This window comes from Malaclemys terrapin, chromosome 19 (assembly GCF_027887155.1).
Source record: "Malaclemys terrapin pileata isolate rMalTer1 chromosome 19, rMalTer1.hap1, whole genome shotgun sequence".
Taxonomy (NCBI): domain Eukaryota; kingdom Metazoa; phylum Chordata; order Testudines; family Emydidae; genus Malaclemys; species Malaclemys terrapin.
This window is the reverse complement of record NC_071523.1, coordinates 14,871,560-14,891,278: the sequence shown is the minus strand read 5'-3', so window position 1 is coordinate 14,891,278 and position 19,719 is coordinate 14,871,560. Positions and strand designations below refer to the sequence as shown.

Here is a 19,719-nt window from a genome sequence, read left to right as displayed (position 1 = left end):
TCTGTGCTTTCCAGTAAATCAGAAAAAAGATGGACGGAGAGCTCTTCCATTGGAGTAAATCCATGTAACGCCACTGGAATTTCACTGATTTATGCCAGTTGAAGGGCTGATTCTAAGAGATTATCAAATTAAAACCATCACAATCTGAATCAAACCATAAATAAAAGTACTGGGCCGCTTGGAAGGTCTTCAGCCATAATACGAATGAATAGTCTAAATTGTCTAAAGATGAGAACCTAAATAAAGTCACAAATTTTGACATTAAAACCTCCATCTTTCCCTGGAATCAGAGGTAGCTGAAAAAGGACAGAGCCCAGTTTTCAAATGCAGTTGCCTTCTTTTGGATGCTCACATCAGCAATTAGGCAAGTAAATGCCCATTTTATATGGTAATTTGTACGGTAATAGGGTAAATTACCCAGTAGTAATTTGTGTCTCAGTATGGGATGCCCACATTTGAAAATTGGATCCACAATCTATAGACCCTCAAAAGTACTTTTAAAAATTACTTGGATAGAAACTATCTATTATTGTTATTTTTTACTCTTGTGACTGGATCTTGTTACAAAATTCTTGAAGAGCAGAGTTTTCTAGCCAAGGATTTATAGACTCATAGACTCATAGACTTTAAGGTCAGAAGGGACCATTATGATCATCTGGTCTGACCCCCTGCATGTTGCAGGCCGCAAGACCCTTCCCTGGACTCTACCGTTGAAGTCCCCAATCCTGTGTTTTAGTGACTTCAATCGGCTGAGACCCTCCTGCTAGTGATCCCTGCCCCATAAGTTCCTGTGTTTATTATCTCCTTAATTTGGAAATGTTAAGACACTGAGCTTTGCACCTTATAAATTACACCCAGATACTATGGTGATGGGTATCTTATACGTGCATCTAACAATCACAATTTGTTGTTATTATTATTTATTTATTATGCCATCTAATAAGTACGAAGAAAGAACAGAAGGAGGGAAAGAAGAGGGTTGCCTACTGCGTTTGTTCTTAATGCCCATGATTTTCAACAATTCCTTTCCGAAAATACACCTGAACTTGCTGCTTCCTAAATATGTGGAATCTGTGAACAAAGAAGACAGAGATGAACCTGTTAATGCTAAATGTCACTTACCACTGGTGACCCAGCATTATGGAAGTAAGCCACACCTGATACTTTCCTTGGAGATTAGCTCCATCATTCAGATCAGGACCCAGAGCAGAATTTCCCAAAAGTCCAGGAGCGTTCAGATCCTGGGTTTGGCCCATCTCTAGTTCTTCAATACAGGATAACACCTTGCAGTCAAAAAGTTCACATCTGTGACCCCTTGCACAGCAGCAGGGTAGGTGTGTTGTCCAGGAATGCCATTAAAAGCACCCACTTGCTCCTTCTGTTGCCATGAGTGGCTAGGCGCAGAAAGAGGAGGAGGTCAGAGACAGCAAGGGCAAGCAAGCAAATGGTCAGTAGCCAGAGACAATACAATGGGATGGACAGGAAAGAGGACCAACCCTGGGACAGGTAAGGACCAACCCTGGGACAGGTGTGGCCCAGAGATGCAGGTTGTAATTTAGTCCTTAATCTGTCTCCTTGATGTAATGGAATTTACCTAGCAAGGAATGACTGCTGTGAATGAAGATTTTCAGAATTAAGCCCACTAGGAGTTTTGCCAAAGCAAGGACTGAATAAATCCCGGGTAAAGAGTTTGGAATTAACATTATGACTCTCTCATTCTCAGTTAGGCTGGGTCATAGGTGGGCATGGCACTTGGTCAGCCCTGCAAAACCTCCAGACGCTGGTGGCCTCAAGGGTCCAGGGCGATCACAAAGTGAATTTTTGGCTGATGTTTTTATTAGAAGTCAAACTCTTGCCTCCGAAGGCGGAAGACCTAAGTGCCTGGCCCAGTCCTGGGTTCATACTGTTTGTTTCGTGGCCGCTGGACAGTCTCCTGACACATTAAACATATTTGTTTTCAAATATTTGCCATTTGCTGGCTGAAGGATACAGCTTATGGGAAAGGCATTATTATAGAGGTGTGAGACTGTGCCCATAGCTCTCCCACTCAATTCATTATTCCAGATAAAAGCCATCTCTACTATTGCTATCCTTTTTTCTGTGTATACTTTACAGCACATGTAGGGCTTAATTCTGCCACGGTGCAGAACATATACACTCACCAAAAAAAAAAACCACCTGTGTGCAGTGCAGAGCGAAGGGGCTGAGTTGTCCACCTGACTCCCCCCTTAAAAAAATAATCCAGGAAAAGGCCAATGCTTGCCTCGGGCCCCCTATGCCAAGAGTTGTGTGGGGCATTTGAGGAGCAGGAATGATGTTTATATAGAGACCCTATTGCCCCATCAGTGGCTTCCAAGTGTCACTCACTGGGGTGTGATCGGTCCCCCTCTGTGCTGATCCACGGAGGAGATGAGTTGTTACAGCCCCCAGCTACAGTGCCTTGACCCTTTAGCTCAAGCTGTAGCAGCTCCTGCAGTTAGCTCTGGAAATCCCTGGTGTGCTGGCCCGGAGGGCGGCCATCATGTATGCACACCGTCCTGCTGCACCAATTATTCGTGTTCCTCTCAGCGGTGGTTTGTGCAGAGGGCTACGTGTGGGTGTGTAGAATACATCCGAAGCCGCTACTCCTTTTTTCTCACAGGCAGATTTTGTGGCTAATGGGTGGGAGCTCTTCCTGTGTGTGCTGGGGAAGCAGTCAGGCAATTGAGATTAAGAGCTGGAGACCATTCAAAAAGCCCATCTTCCCAGCAAGGATTTTGAATCTCACACCCTGCCACCCTACAGTAAAACCTGGCTCGGGTGCAGCCCGCTGCAGTCCCAGCAGGTTCTCCTCTGTGTCTCTGAACTAATCAGAATTGTAGCTTTGTGTATGGAAGATCCCAGCACCAACAGAAGTGATTCTCTGTCAGCCAAGTGACACAGGAGGTGCAGGTTTCTTGTAGTTGTTAAAAGTCTAAGAACCAGGTCCTGAAGTCCTCACACAGGGGAAAATTTCACTGGGTGCTTTGCCTGAGTGTAAGGGCTGCTTGTGAGGAGCCCATGAAGTGCAATGTGCATCGTGACAAGGGTTTGGGGTTTGGCATACATAGAGCAAGTGGCCTACGAGAATGGTGGTGTGAGACCTTAAGTCAGTTCATAGTGATGGTCTCTCCTGGCAGACAGGGATGGTGGAATTTGCAGGAGCACGGACTGAGGGTACTGCAGAAGCAGTATTCCGCTTTAGCGGATGAAAGAAATAACATGTGTTGCTCAGAAGAGAAACTGAATGAGTTGCATGCATCGTTTCTATGTTTCCAAAGGGAACTTTGGATTCTTGGCTAGGTAAATGGTGGAGACGAGGAGGGTTAAAGTTGTAAAACAGGGGTGAATCCTGGGGAAACCACCAAGGACTCACAGGACTCACTTCTTCAAATACGCTCTGCTCTGACTATATTGTGTTTTCTGTGAGATCAGTTATATTTGGGTTTATATTGTGTATTACTAATATAAAACTCCCAGGGGAATGGGTGGCATTCAATATTGGTGTACTAAGAATTTTCATGATATGGTCCAAAGCTTTAAAATCTGGTTCTCTCCTCCCCTCCAACACACACAAATATTTGTGTACACAGTTAATGGAAATCAAGTATTTACATGTCTAACTGGCATTGATTGTGCCTTTAATTTTGCTGGTGAAAACAAAGAGGAAATGACACATTGACACTGGTTTTTCAAAATCAGGTCATACACAGGTTTCAGAGTAGCAGCCGTGTTAGTCTGTATCCGCAAAAAGAACAGGAGTACTCGTGGCACCTTAGAGACTAACAAATTTATTAGAGCATAAGCTTTCGTGGACTACAGCCCACTTCTTCGGATGCATATTTATTCCACTCTATATGCATCCAAAGAAGTGGGCTGTAGTCCACGAAAGCTTATGCTCTAATAAATTTGTTAGTCTCTAAGGTGCCACAAGTACTCCTGTTCTTTTTAGGTCATACACACACATTCATTCTCTCTCTCTCTCCCTGCTGTCAGTAATGGAAATCCTGTCTCCTAACTGTTTAAGGAGCAATTGTCACTGATGTGGTGAAATCTCCAAACACTATGTGCCAAGTAATCTAATCAAGGATCTCTAGGAGAACATTATCTGACCTGGAAGGTTTTCATTAGGTAGTTCTGAGGAGCTTCCTGGTCAGAGAGCATGCAGTTTCTTTAACAAGCATTGGCTAACAAAAGAGAAAAAAGGGAATCTTTTCTAAACCTCCAACATTAAGGTCCCACCATTTATTGCACAAACAGGGCTTGCTTTACTACCGTTTTACCCCAGTTTCGTACTGCTGAAACCTCTTTGACTTCAGCGAAATTATTCAGCTGTATTACGGAAGAAACACAATGGCGAATCAAGCCCTTGGTGTTTCATCTGCACAGCACTTGTAGCATTAAACTCTAAAACAATAGGCATTCCATCTCTCCTACCTGAAAAGTATGGGGGCCTTTTGATTGTTAAGAAGGGTGGGAAGCAAAGCAAACTTTTCTTGCAGACATTTTTTGTTGAGGCAATCGATGGTGCATCTGCATCTTGCCCTGAAGCCATAATATCTAAAAGTTGGGTTTAGTGATCATAATGTTAGTGTGATGTCATCTGTGACTCTGATTTAGGCTGAAGAAGATGGGAAGGGGTTGTTAGGTGGATAGTAACTCTGAAAGGTTCGTCTTCATATTTCCCGATCTCGAATAGAATTGGATCTGCATGCAGATCATGTACCAGTATAAATATGTCACCAAAGGAATGTGATTTTTAACCAATATAGTTATACTGGTACAACTCCTGGGGTGAAATCAGTTATACTTGCATAAAGGTGACTTATACCGGTATATCTCATTTCCCTTCCAATATGGGAATAAATGATTGCAGTGAAATCACATTTAGACTGATATACCTGTCCATGGCTTGGGGGGAGGTTTGTACGACTTTAACAATACCAGTTAATGATGCAGCATTTGTGTGTAGCCCTAACAAAACAGAACACATACCATATTGTCACTATCAACAAAAAAAAAGCAATCAACCAACTTGAATACAAACTAACAACTTTTCGGTGGACAATTTCTAGCTGATTAACCTTCCCCTTGTTCAAACACACTCTCCAAAACAGGTTATCAGGAGAAGCAATTAATTGACGCAAAGGAATTCATTGGCTTAGGACCTGGATCCTTTCATCTCTGGGGAGGCTGAATCTTGACCAGGCCTGTGAATCTTGTCCAAAGGCCTTTCCCCAGTGGTGATCTATTTTATGTGAAGAGTTGGTGGTCTCTGTCCAGTACCATTCCCTGTGCCCAGGTGTCCACATCACAAAAAGCCACCACTGTGTTTGTCCCTCTTATCTGCTGTTTCAGCCAAAAAGACCAAGGAGTGAATGGGCCATGGAGACTGAACTTCATATGAACAACCAGGTCAGTATCAAAATAGAGAATTGCCTGAACTGCAAAATTCAGCTCGGGACTTGGACTTATCCAAAGTTACGGGGTGTTGAGAGATGAGGTTTCCGAAGAGTGTGGGGCCAATTATGAAGTTAGGCTTTGGATTCAGAGTGGAAATTTCCCAGAACTTGTGTGTCCTCACTCATATCCAGTGGCTTTCATCTATCTCTATCCAAAACCTGGACTGGACACCCAGCCTGTGTTTATTTTCCCTGTCTAAAGAGCATCAGGGTCTTACTGCCTTCATTGCAGCTGGCTACCCCCTCTCAGGTGCTGGAGCTGGAGATGCTGGGGAGCTGCCACACCCCTGGCTTGAAGTGGTTTCCATCATATACAGGATTGAGAGTTTGGCTCAATGGCTCTCAGGACCCCCACTATACAAATTGTTCCTGCCCCTCCCATCAGACCCAAACTCCTTTTCACTGAGTTTTAAAAAGTTGAGACAGCTGCTCCATCCTTAAACTAGGATCTGGGTGTCAGCTCACCCTCCCTGCTCTCTTCTTGCCTCCAGTGAAATAAAAAACATAGGCCATAAAATATAAAAGGTTTCCGTTTCAGAGGGGCTGAGAATTTGCCGCTCTGTTGGCTTCGGTTGAAGTCATGTGTGCTCATTGCCTTTGAAAATCAGATCCAAAAAGCTTGAATAAAGAATGAAAAAGTAAAAATCCAAAGATATTCTCTCAGATCATTTATTTGAAAGCTGCCACTTTGAAAGCCTTTCTGCAGCATGCAGCGTTACATAATCTATATATGAATAATTCCCTCAACTATCGACATCAGTCAGACATGGCCTAGAAACTTAGAATTGGGTTAACTGCCAGGGGTATAATGTATTGGAGGTGGGGGACCAATCAGTATGTTGTTTCCTAAAGAGTTTCACAGCTTAATACAGCGATAAATTGTGCTGGGGAAAAGGACTAAGTGTGTTTACAAGGCAGATGATAATTACTATGACTCCAGTTGCACTCACACAATATCACGTTATAATAGAACCTGTGATATCTGATACCCTGACAATGCTAATAGGTTTGGGTGAATCTAATGCGAGTTTTGCTATTGACTTCAATGGGGCCAGGATTTCACCCTTTGAAATTTATCCACATTTTTAACTCTGTGTTTTACAGTGTCAGTTTACAGAAGGATCTCTAATGAATATGCTTTCGCCATGGATAGAATAGAGTGTACTGGGCAGAAGAGAGAGAGAGAAACACCACAACGCAGTCAACCAGTGGAACTCATTGCCAGGGGACATTGTGAAGGCCGAAAATATAATGGGATTCAAGAAAGAATGAGATAAGTTCATACAGGAGAGGTCCATCAATGGAAATTAGCCAAGATGGTCGGGGTGTCCCTGGCCTCTGATTGTCAGAACCTGGGAGTGGATGCTGGGGATGGATCATTCCTTCTTCATTCCCTCTGAAGCACCTGGCACTGGATGCTGGGCTAGGCAGACCATTGTTCTGACCTAGTATGGCCGTTCTTATATTCTTATAAGCCCCCATGAGGACTTGCTCCCCCTAAATTCTTCTCCAAAATACTCCAGGCTCTCCTCTCTGATTTGGTATTTTTATGATTTTTTTTTCTTGCTGGGTTGCCTCCTTCTGCCAAAAGTTCTCCAGTCCGCCCCCACCCCCGACCCCTTGTATTTCACAACAGAACTTCTTCTAGCCCCCCGTCAAGCTGTTAATGGCAAAATTTGTTTATTATAATTACATGCTGCTGTTCTGTTTATGTTAATTAACCCTCACAACCCCCCTGAGTGAGGTAGGGAAGTATTATTCCCATTTCACAGATAAGGAAACGGGTTCGAAGAGATGTTTTATCCCAGGTTACAGAGCCAGGCCCAGAACCCGAAAGGGCCTGATTTATATGCCCCTATTCTATCCACTACACCACACACTCCCATCTAGCTTCATAACAGGGTTTAGTGATGCTGACTTGGTACTTCTGGCTCTTCAGCTCTGTTCCATGTGGGACTGTGACTCTGTTCGTCTAATACGCCGAAGCACCTTAGCCTCACATACCAGGCTGTTAAAATGAGCCATTACATCATCCACTAACCATTTGGTATGTGTGCGTGGGAGGGGAAGGGGAAGGAAGGAGGCAGGGGAGTTGTGGCATTTGCTAGCAGTTAAAATCCAGTTGTAATGTTGCTGGAAGATGCTGCTCACCAGTGTAGGATTTCCTGATCTATTTGATACCTGTGAAAGTTACACGGATTCCATACCTTTTGGATTCTCTGCCCTGTGAGCATTCTATGTCTTGGTGGCTCTCCCGGCCTTTCCTCCTTGTCTCCCTAATCCTTTTTCTCCACCCACGGCCCATTGTGGAATGGTGGGAAAGTCACATCCACAGTTACACCTTTTTCTCCCACTGCTGCGTCTAAACAGCACAGCTCCACTCACTGCTGAATGCTTGTATTATGACATCGACCACCTTCTTCTTGCTTCCCTTTCAACACCCCATTCCTCTCATTTGCATGCTGCAACCCCATTGGTTGAAATAAGTCAGCAGGGCAAGAGGTATAATCTATGGGTGCAGACGGGCTATTACATCTGTAGCAGAGTTTTTTCCACTGAAGGTTCAGAGCAACATTTGAGATTCTGTGACTAGCAAAATTCCTGGGTCATGAAACAGCCCAAAGTGAAAAGGGAAAATGTCCGTGCAGAAGTTTTTATCATGTTTATGCAGTTCTAATCTACAGATAAATACAAATCAATATGTGTGCAAAAATTATTTTGAGTAAGAGGCCCTGAACATACCTTTTTGTCTTCTTGCAATACCAAGTGGAACATGGATACCCACCAATTAACCCACGCTGCATTATTTGACTACAAAGTTCCTGATTAATCAGTAGCATTTTTTAAACAGAAGAAGAGATGATTTTGTGAAAAAGTTATACTAACGAAGCTTCCAATAAACAAAACAGATATGAGGTTCTCAGCCAATAACATGCTCTGAGTGGACATTGCTTCCATTTACTGTAAAGCAGGAGGTATTCGGCTGCACTGTATCCCTTCACGTTATTTCTGATGATTCATGAGGCCAAAGATCATGTGCTTTCAGACAACGCTAGAACTGCTGCCATCTTTGGGTCTGATCCAACTCTCACTGGAGTTGATGGAAAAATTCTAGTTGACATTAATGGAAGTTGGATGAAACTTTTGTTTAATTGGCACTTCCTGAAATGTATCATCAATGGGGATGGGCAAACTCGTTTGGCCAAATTTCAAACTCCCTTGGTCATGGTGGGTTGGAAAGTTCAACTTGATCTCAGGGGTTCATGTTTTGCTATGAACAAAGGAGCAGAAGGGAGAAGAAGAAAAGCATCCGCAGGAAAAATACGATGGAAAAAACAGAACTGAGAATTGGGCAGAGTAAAAATCAAATACAGAGGGCCAGATCCTGGGCGAGGGTAATTAGAGGAGCTCCACTGAAGCCAATCAAGTTATATCAGTTGACACTCACTCAGGATCTGGCCTAGATAGTACAAGGGCAAAGGAGCAGAGAGACATAATTCCACCCCTATGAAAGGCAGAAACAAAACTCCCATTGTCTTAAGTGGAAGCAGGAATGGGCCCCAAAGTGACAAACGAAGCAGGAAGCAGGCAGACTACGGAGACCCCAGATTCTCTGTCAGCCATTTGGACTGTTCTCCCAGGCTACCTGTTCTACCGTATTTCTAATTTATGGTGCATTGCAATTTATTTGTGTTCACAGGTGAAATCCTAACTCCAGTGAAGCCAATGGCAGTTTGACATTGACTTCTATGGGGCCAAGGTTTTGCTCATTGAAATATTTTGTAAGTATTTACCTGCATTGTCATGTGCGTGTCATAGGCGTCATCTACACATTCAGTCTACAATAAATTGTGTTGAGGGTTATTTTATTAGTGTTTCCTGCTACCTTCACCCACTTAGCAAAGTGTGTTACTTCCTCAGTATAAACTCGATGGGGCAGGGACGGTCTTTTTTATTTACCCTTATTTGTATTGCTTGTTTATACAGCCCTGCCACCATGGAACCCTGGCCCGTGATTGGGACTATAATAACAGTATAGAGTGCGTTTCCTGGCTTTCTGCCTAAAACTCTCTTCTCGTTCTTCTCTTTTTAAAAAAAATTAATTTCATTTCGTTTTTCAAAAATACAAACACATGTGCAATTACAGAACACTACATAATACAACAATACTGCAACAACGACTGCAGAACACTCTCTAAATGTAGACCCCTCTACGATGTCAATTTTCTTCCTCCTTAGTGAAGCGAATAAACTGTTACCACAGGGAATTACATTTAGTCTAATAATTAATTCTAGGAAGCTCAAATGAGGTCATCTCTAGCACCCAGTCTCTGATATCCAGGATATCTACAGGTGTTAACAGTGGAGTGGAGGGAAGACGGGGGGGAAGGGGACATGTTTTCCCCAGCCCTTTATTATTTCAGCTAATAACACCAAAAATACCAAATTCTGGGACGTGAGCATATAATGGCTGCAAGGCTATATCTCCTCCTTGTTGCCAAACATGTCCTGAGGCACTATATCAATATAGCCTCTATGTGGACCTAGCTGTACCTCTCTCTTACAAGCCTCATGCTCCCTGGATAACATAGAGAAAGGAAGATTTCTTTACATCAGCGTGTGAAAATATGACCAAAAGTATAGAAACCTGAGAAGGACAAAAATGGCTGCCGTGAGGTGGGGAATGTGATCAATAGAGAAGTAAATAACGGACAGAGATGGATACAACAATTGTATCTGGCTCTCATACCAGAGCCTTGCAATCTTTAATGTGTTTATCCTCACAACACCTCTCTGAGATAGGGCAAAGCTGTTATCTTCATTTTACAATGGGGAACTGAGGCCCAGAGAGGTTAAAGGGACTTGCCCAAGGTCACACAGAAAGTCTGTGGCATCTTCTCACTCTTAGCTATATATTTAATCTTTCTTATCTTTCTATGATACCCCTCACCACAGGACCTGAGTCCATGTGGGGAGCGTTACCTGAGCAGTGTGGGTGTGCAGAACATGACTGGTAGTATGGGTCAAGAGCAGGGGGAGGGGAAGCATTATCAGCAGGAGTAATATGGGGAGCTAGTCAGTAGTGCTGATGAGGAGTGAGTGAAAAGATGTTCATAGCAAGACATCTGTTTTCACAGCTAGTTAGCAATGGCGTCCAGCACGAAAGCTGGTCTCTTCTCTCTGCAGTTTTATAGCACGGTTACTGTTACACTTTGAAATGGGGATCTAAATATTTATATGTCTATTTTTAACATTCAGTTATTCACTCCTGCTCTCTCTAGAGCTGTTTGCTCTTTTATCCTCCTTGCTAGGTTGCTAAGAAATTAACCAATTTTGAACAATCCCATTTATCCTGAGACATGAACTCATGAAATAAACTGCAGCGATTGACGTGTTGATAAGGAGACTCTTCCATTAGGCTGAACACGTACCTGTCTCTGTTTAATACTGGGAGATTCCATAATTACACAGAGAAAGAAGATCAAAGTGGCCCATCCCCCAGGTCTCCGTACAAAGATTACAGATGAACTCTCCTGCTCTTTGAATCTTTTGACACATAACGTTTAATCATAAGTCCTTTTACCTTGCATTTATTTGTGTGATTTGCATCTCTGGATAGCTAATTATTAAAGAGAGGATAATGAAACATATCCTCCGGTCTATCCAAGTTATTAATTAAAAACCCCATCCACAGCAGAGGGGCCAAATTCAGGTCTTGCTTTCCCCCATGCAACCCCACTGGAACCAAAATACCAAATGAGTCTTCTGAATTGTGCCTTGCAAATCTTCACGGGCATCTATCTGCGTGCGCCGAATCCCATATTTGTGCATCTAAAATGATACTTTGCCTGCCGTTACCCACTTTGAACACACAGAATCTGGTGCAAAAGTGAATTTAAAAGTGAGCATAAACAAATAGCTGCACAAATGTTGTCTACAGTTTAGGAGGCCTCAAAAAAATCTAATGTCTATTTTGGGATGATTCACAGTAATACTAATACTGGCACATGAGAAACTAAGGCACAGAGAGGTAAAGTAACTTGTCCAGTGTCATAGAGTGTCAGAGATGTCATAGAGCGCAGGGACTAGAATCCGGATCTCTTACTCCCCTGCACTAGGACCTGATCCAAAGCCCACTGAACATCAGTGGAAAGACTTCCATTGACTTCAATGGGTTTGGTATCAGGCCCTTAATGTACTGGTTCATCCCATCCTCCGCCAACCATTAGACCACTATGGTGATCCAGGAGTATTCAGGCAAGCTCCTCTGACAGATACATGCATTTTGGGTGGTCCTGTTTGAGCAGGGGGTTGGACTAGGTGACCTTCTGAGGTCTCTTCCAACCCTAATCTTCTATGATTCCATGTCAGCGCCAGGATACAGAACCATGGGTTCCAGAATAGGGGCAACACTGGAATAGAGCTGGTAATTCGCTCTACCCAACCTATCTCCAACCTGGAGGGCGCTGCTTCCTATGGGGACATTACATTGTCCTTCCCAGAAAGAACCACCACTGAAGGGTCATCTTCAGGACATCCTGGCAATGAACAATGCTGACTGGCTGACACACTGAGAGGTGAGTCTATGCTGAGAGGTGAGTCTATGCACCCCTTCTTTCGGCCCTTCATCCTAGGAGTTATAGTAACTTAGATTCAGAGTCAGTGGGGCAGATTCAAAGGAGACGTGTCGGAGGGGTTAAAAGATACTTGTCAGTTAAGTGGGAGTGAAGACTAAGGGAGCCTAAAATGGAGTAATTGGGCCTAGTAAATTACTCCATCTGAATCTGAGACATCATTAGACTCATCTCTGAATTTCGCTTAATTGGGAATTTGTGGTCACTCAGGGCCAGGTTTTTAAAGGTATTTAAGCACCTAGTGGGATTTTCAAAAGTATCTAGGCACCTAAAACTGTGTCTGTCAAGAGGAGGTCCATGCATAAGCGCCTCATAACGAAGCTTAGCTTCTGCTCTTGACACACACACAATGCTGCCACTCTATACTCTTGAAAATTTATTATCAGAAGAAACAAAAAGCATCAGCAGTTGACAACCTAGGGTCTGCTTTTGTCTACCCTCAGAGAAAGGGTGGTCTAACAGATTGCTTTCTAACTGCCCTGTCTGTGGAGCCAGAGCCTAAACCTACCTGAAATTCTCATTCACTCCATCTAAATTGTCAAAGCATCTTTCTTAAAGATCAAAATGTTCCTGAAGATTATCTCATTATTAAATGTTTTCCCTTTGAAATGAACTAATATACATACATCTGTGATTTTTAACAATGCAAACATCAGAAGATAAAGCTGATCGTTGTATTTATCACTGAAAATGTTGTGGCACTTCTGCCAAATTGCCTATTAATGAAGAGATTTGTTTTTTCTTCACCCACATTTTCTGCTAATGGAGAGGTTATTTTTCTCTCCATGTTTCCAATTTGCAACTTAAAAGCTTAATTTAAATTATCGCAGTTTCACTAGAGGTTTGCCACTGACAGTACTTTGTTTTAGAGGCAAGGCACACACCCATGTTTTCAGTGTTGTTAATAAGAGGTAGCAATTGTATACAATACAGTTGCAACCAACTGTATACAACCTTGCATACAAGGTTATGGATCAGATCTTTAGCTGATGTAAATTGCTGTAACTCCATTGGTATTTATGTCAACTGACGAGGTGGCCTGATGACTAGATATTGACATTTAAGAGCCAAGGCGCCAAGATTCACCTGTATCAGCTGATGAGGATCCAACCAGCTGCTTAGCTCCTTCTTTTGTCATCGACTTGGTTCCCTTTTTCCCCTTGGAATTTAATTTGGAGCTTGAAGGGGCATTTTCAGCAATTACACCAAAATCGTGGATGATCTGGGAAGGCTTGAGATCTATACTGTTCTCCTTGCTATCGTTTGCTTGGCTGGCCTCAGATGCGACTTTTGTCGCTGTCTTTGGTTCTTGGGCTTTCTCAGAACCTTTATCCTGACCCAAATTTCCAACGGGGTGTGCACAGTTACTGCTTTCCAAGTCCGGCTTAGTAAGGTTACTCTCCAGCAGCATGCTCGCTGGTGACTGTCCTCTGTTTTTACTAGTTTCTGTATCTAACCCCCTTTCTACTTCATCCTCTCTGGTAACATTAGACCCAGTTCGTGGGATGCCCTGTACATCCACAGCAATCATATGGGTGCTCTCCCTCAATCTGGTCCTGCTCATTATGTCCCGAGCCATGCTTTGGGATCTGGGAGCTGTGTCTTCATTTTTCAGTTGCATTTCGCCTTCTTTTTCCATGCCACCTCCATCATCGTCAGCAGGTTCCTGCTGTTCAGCCTCAGGATAGAAGACAGACTTCCTGCCGGGAAGCTCTCTAACGGAAGCCCACTTGTGTTCTGGGCAATGGCTGTGAAGACAACAAATGAGACCTTCCATTAGGGCACTGACACCAAATAACCTTAGTGAGACAGGCCTGTAACCAGTCTTTGAGAAGGAAGGGTTTAGAGTAAAAGCAGCAAGCAAAGAGTCTGTTTAAGAAAAGGCTGCTTAATTCACAAGGCTTGAGGAACTGAAACACTGCTTAGAGCAAGGGGGGAGGTGTGGAAATAGGTTTTCCAAGCTAGGGTAATAGTCTATGATTCGCAAATGTTAGACCAGTGGTCTCCAAATTTTTTTGATCGCGCACCCCTATCAGTAAAAAAATTTTGAGCACGCACCCCCTGCCGCGCCAGCTCTACCATTTTTGCCGAAGAAAAAAAAAAACAAAAAAAAAGCCGCTCAGACTCCTGCCCGAACTGATGAAGGAAAAAAAAGCGCTCCTCCTGCCGCGCAACCCCAAGGAGCCTCTTGCGCACCCCCTGGGGTGCACACACCCCACTTTGGAGACCACTGTGTTAGACAATTCCTCCAGGAAACTTGTAAATGTCATGGCTAATGTATGTTGTGTAATCTCTATTGTAGAGGCAGGACCAATGGGAAATTACAGAAGTGTATTGTGTTATTTGCTCCCATAGAGATAGACATAACATACCGTATATACTCGTTCATAAGTCGAATATTTCTGGTAAAAAAGTGACGCATCAAAGAGCGGGAGTTGGCTTATAAACGGGTCTACACCAAAATTTGATGATTTTAAACTCTATGGAATCATTGAATTGAATATCTAATACATTGTCCTTTTGTTTACCTGGAGCATCTGAAGGCATGGAGCCCCATTGGCTGGGAATGGCAAACTGCGGCCACAGGGAACTGAGGGGCTCCATGCCTGCAGACGCTCCAAGTACACAAACCGTCCTGACCCGCCAGCAGCTTACCCTGACAGCTGGGAGCCAAAGTTTGCCAACCCCTGAAATATAGGGTCGGCTTATGAAAGGGTCATACAGTTTTTGCTATTTTTACCTAACCATCTTGGGGGGTCAGCTTATAAATGAACGGGCTAATGAACGAGTATATACGGTAGGTTGAATGACAATGCCAAGTTAATAAGGCATCAAAATGGACCTACCTAAAACTTGTTCCTTCTGAAAGGAAAGCTGTGATTTATTGGAGTGAGTGGGCGGGAGAAGCAGGTGAATGTTAAGTTACTGCCATTGATTCACTGGGTGTTCTTGGCCACATCACAGTGCCTTGTTATGCTTCAGTCTCCCCCTTTATAAATGGGGGATAACAATCACAGCTGGGCAGGAACCAGAATTCTTGTTTCATAGGAAATTCCATTATTTTGACATTTGTTTTCGCGTTGAATTGGAATGAAACCAAACCTTTTTGAAATCTCCCATGAAATAAAATGTAAAAGAAAATTCACGTGGGGTCAATCAAAACATTTCATGTTGATAAAATCAGACTGGTTCGCTCCAATTTCAACTTTTAAAAAATGGAAACTAAAAGTCATTTCAGAATGAAAAACTGAAACATGCCATGTCGACAATGTCAAAACATTCCATTTCCACATCCTCAAAATACTTCATTTCTATAACAAAATTTTGTTGAAATCAACATGTTCCTGCAAAATGTTTCAATGTCAACAAATCACGTTTTCCAATGGAAAACTGTTCAGCTGAAAATGTTCGGATCCGCTCTCCTAATAACGCTCACCAACGTTTGCCAAAAGCTATTAGCTCTCAGGATGGAAATGTGCTGTCTAAATAATAGGTATTTATTATTATTATTTCACGAGTGGCTATTCAGTAGCGGGTTTGAACCAAAACCTCAGGTCTGAAACATCACTGTTGTGCGGTGTTCAAAATCAGAACTCAGATTTTAGGCCTTGAGCCTATCCCTAGTCTAAAGTGCATTCTAATTTCATGAAATTTTGGATGGAGAGAAAGAAACAGGGTAGTATGTTCTTATCTCAGCATTATGCACAGGGTTTAACTTCAGTCACTGGCATAGCATTCTGGGAGACAAATTGTCTTCACAAGTGTCCTCAGGGGTTAGGGGAATCACTTGAGCAAATCCCCTTGCCTCAGTTTGAATCTTTACCCTAAAATAGGGTGACCAGATGTCCCGATTTTATATGGACAGTCCTGATATTTGGGGGTTTGTCTTATATAGGCTCCTATTACCCACTATCCCCTGTCCCAATTTTTCACACTTGCTGTCTGGTCACCCTACCCTAAAAGTACTACTCTTCTGTGCCTACCACTCTGGTAGGGTAATTTCTCCTATTTTATGGTCTCAGTCTTTACATTTACATATCAAGGGATATAAAAGGGACTTGATGTAAATGAGAATTTCATCGAGTTTGTCTATACAGCGATATACAAATCTCTGGTTCTCTATAACAGATTCTAATAAGTACAATGAACGTTAGCCATAAGAAAAAGGTGATGCTACCATAATACTCCAGCCAGCATTTATTTAGTGTCTTTCATCCCAAAGGACTTCACACCATGTTACAAAGTAGATTTAAAGATCACTTCAGCCCCTTTGTGGGGTGTGATGCACAGCAGCTTGCAACACTACACAACAGTTTTTAAGACAGGAGGTGAGGAAGACTAGCTTGTGAAAGCAGGCTGCTAAGCTTGTGAGCTTTGACTCAGCCCAGAGAACAGACACAGAAGGACGTTGCCACAGTGTGTTTTAGATCAGTTCTTAGAGCATTCATTTTGAACATTAAAATATTGAAGATCGTTTCTAGTAGGTGCATAGTTTGACACTATTACTCTGCCATTGGCTCACGTGTACAGCTGATTGAAAAGCCAATCAGCGCAATATAAGTCAGTATCTTTATCTCCACCTTGATTTTAGAATTGCTCCAACCAGAACTTCCACTTTGTTTTGTTTCTTTCAAAGAGAACAAACGCATCTTAAAGTGAAGTAAAGTAATGGAAATTCTAACCTTTGCTCAGCAGACACTAAATGCCGCAGCAAAGCTTTCACTGTCCCCTGTCCTTCCTTCTGCTTGGAAAACTTGGCTTCTAGCAGGGCCATAAAGAGAGCTTCTAAAGGAACCAAACCATCGCGTTATGGAGCAGCAGACACACTGCTGTAGAGTGTGGATTGCTTATCTCACTGCGTGGAGAAGGATAGATTCACAACAGCAAGTGGTGGCTCTGAAATCAAACCTGCCTCTGCTTTATATACACAGGTTCCAAAGAAGTTGTTTGGCAGGTTCAGAAAACCCTCAGCACTATAAACAAGGGCCAGTCTCCTAGCAACAGCTGCCTAGCGACTGTTGCTAATTGTGGAAGGGGTTCCAGCATTAACATGCAGAGTGACTTCTACAAGGGCGTGTGTGTTTTTAGATAAAGCTCTGCAGTGATAAAGAGTCATGGGAGGGCTGCTGTTGGAGTGGGTGCACATGCGTGCATCAGAGTGAGCATGTGTAACAGAGAGATAGGGAAACCAATTTGGTGGTTGGAACTCCTGTTGCCTGGCTTGTTTCAACTCAGTCGTCCATGGTCATCTTCAAGTCTTCGAAAGGTCAGGCTTCACCTGTGTTGACAGACACTACACCCACTTTCGATGTCACTCAGAAGCAAACAGTAAAAGCTAATTCCTTTCCTTCCCCCTGCACCACCACTCACTCGTCACCTGATAAAATTAGACTCAGACTGGCTGCCAGTATGAATTTTGATCGTGGTGTACCTGTCCTTCAAGTGCAGTCACTGATCTCATTGCTCAACGCTTCACTTCTCCTGACTTTGTTCACATCTCTATGCTGATGCCTTTCAGTATGTTGCAGTAGGTACAGTTCAAAACGGGCACCGCCCGGACAAACGACTGACATAGGCACATTCAGATTATGTAACTGTATGCTTAGTACCTGCTTGTGTAGGCAGTCATTAGACTTGCCTGTGCGTATGTGTATATGCAAGGCCTTTGGATCACCGTGTAGTCATCTGTCCCAAAATGTTTATCCACAAATTAGTAGAATAATGTATAGCACTAAAATACTGGGGGTTTCTAAACTGTGTATAGTGGAGGTCATTGGTGGTTCTTTGGCTCATGGCTGGTTCTTTCTTTCAGTACAAATAACAGGTAGAAGAACAAGGAGGCTCAGATGGTTGGGTGCAGGGTGGGTGTTTTATGCCTTACTGCCTGTGGAACCTAGCCACGGAGCTGGTGTAACTGAGCTCTGTAGAATCACCCCAATTTAGGGGAATCCTCCAGTAGTTTACAGCCAGTGTAGTGGGGACTAGACTGCCTCAATCCCTGCAGCTAGCGTAGGGGCATGGCCAACGTAAAAGGGAAGTGGCCAGGGCTTCCCTCCAATTAGCTGATCCAACGCTGCTCTTTTGGTCACTCGGGGGCGTTGTCAGCTGATGTCATTTACAATCTTCTTCAGGCTGCTCTAACAGGCTGGGGAGCTGACCTGGCATGTGGCAGCCCCAGGGCTGGGGAAGTGCAAAAACGAGCTTTACATCACCTTTATGCGCACACCCTTCTACCCTGCACGATGTGCCCCTTGGACCTATTCAAGGATCTGATCTGGAGAGTGTTTTGGAAGTTAGAAGTTCTACCTGTACATGTAGACGCATAATAACAGTGGCTTCTCCTTTGCAGTGGCACGGAGGAGTTTTGCCTCAGTAAGGCAAATAAAATCTCGAGGATAATATTTATATCAAGAGGACTGGGTCCTCAGCTGCTATAAATCCTCATATCTCCACTGGCGTCAATGGTGCTACACCAGTTGACCCCATCTGAGGATATTATACTCTATCGTTGTCCAAGCAGAAGCAGGTAGTTCATCTCATCTCGGAACACCCTTTGATCATAAGATTGCCAATTGAAGACCAGAATTATGACTTTGCAAAATGCAATGAAATGCTGGTGAAATGAACAATTGGTAGAAATTAAATGGTTCTTGGAGAAAAATTAAGCATTTACATTTTAAAAAAAATCATCATAACATACTCTTTTCCCACAGAAAATTAGGATTAAAAATAATGAAAGCCTCCAACCCTGGTCTTCTAACTGTGCTATGAAACATTCTGGGTTAGGATTCAATATGTGGTGGTTGTTATGCAGTTATCTGGCATTTCTGAATGAATTTCCATTGAATTTCAAATCCTAATTTGTGGCCTATTTGTGCGGCAACAGCTAAGTTGCATCTCTCGATGCAACCAAGGTCTTTGAAGTCATAATAACATCTTTGAATTTGAATCCCCAGATAAAGCTCAAAATACTGCAGGGTGAGACACCAGAAAGGGGCCAATGCAATCTCTTGGCGGTTTTGTAAAATTATACAGCAGATGCCAGCAGAACAGTAACAATCACTTTTTGGTTTATCAAATGCTGCTTATAGCATAGCACCAAACCCTGACTGATGAACGTGATCAAAAAGCACTGGACCACAAGCTGAATTCAACAGAACTGCGGTCACAAGTTGGCCTCCCGGATAGACTGGAATGAGTTAACTAACCGAGGTAACACTTGCACTTCTGCTATTAGGTGGGAGCCAATTCCACACTTGGTGGGAAGCTAAGGAAACCCCGGGCTAGCACAAAAAGAGGGAGAGATTTAGAGACAGGAATATATTGGGTGATGGGGGAGGGTGGGAAGAAGCTTTTATACAAAAACTAAATCTACTGGCCACCTCATTCTGCATGAGTCCTTTCTGATCTAGTGTTTGGTCAGTGCTGGCTTGATCCTGGATTGAAGGAACCCGTGTTTATAACCTCTCTGCTGCCATAAAGGTGAATGTGATGTCCCCAGTTTAACACTGAGGGCAAGTTCACTGGAGTGCAAAAGGGAAAGTCAATGGCATTGTGCTCACTTGTGAATTGGGCCTTGTAGCTTCATTGCATGATCAAACAGG

At 43.2% G+C, this 19,719-nt stretch overlaps 1 protein-coding gene across 1 annotated transcript in view; it reads right to left on the bottom strand.

The window, feature by feature from the left end:
- TTLL10 (tubulin tyrosine ligase like 10) overlaps nt 1-19,719 on the bottom strand; it is a 197,374-nt gene that overhangs the window by 30,961 nt on the left and 146,694 nt on the right. The window contains exon 5 of the mRNA XM_054009101.1: nt 13,202-13,863. Within this exon, the coding sequence (XP_053865076.1) occupies nt 13,202-13,863 (662 nt within the window). The remainder of the gene's footprint in view (nt 1-13,201; nt 13,864-19,719) is intronic.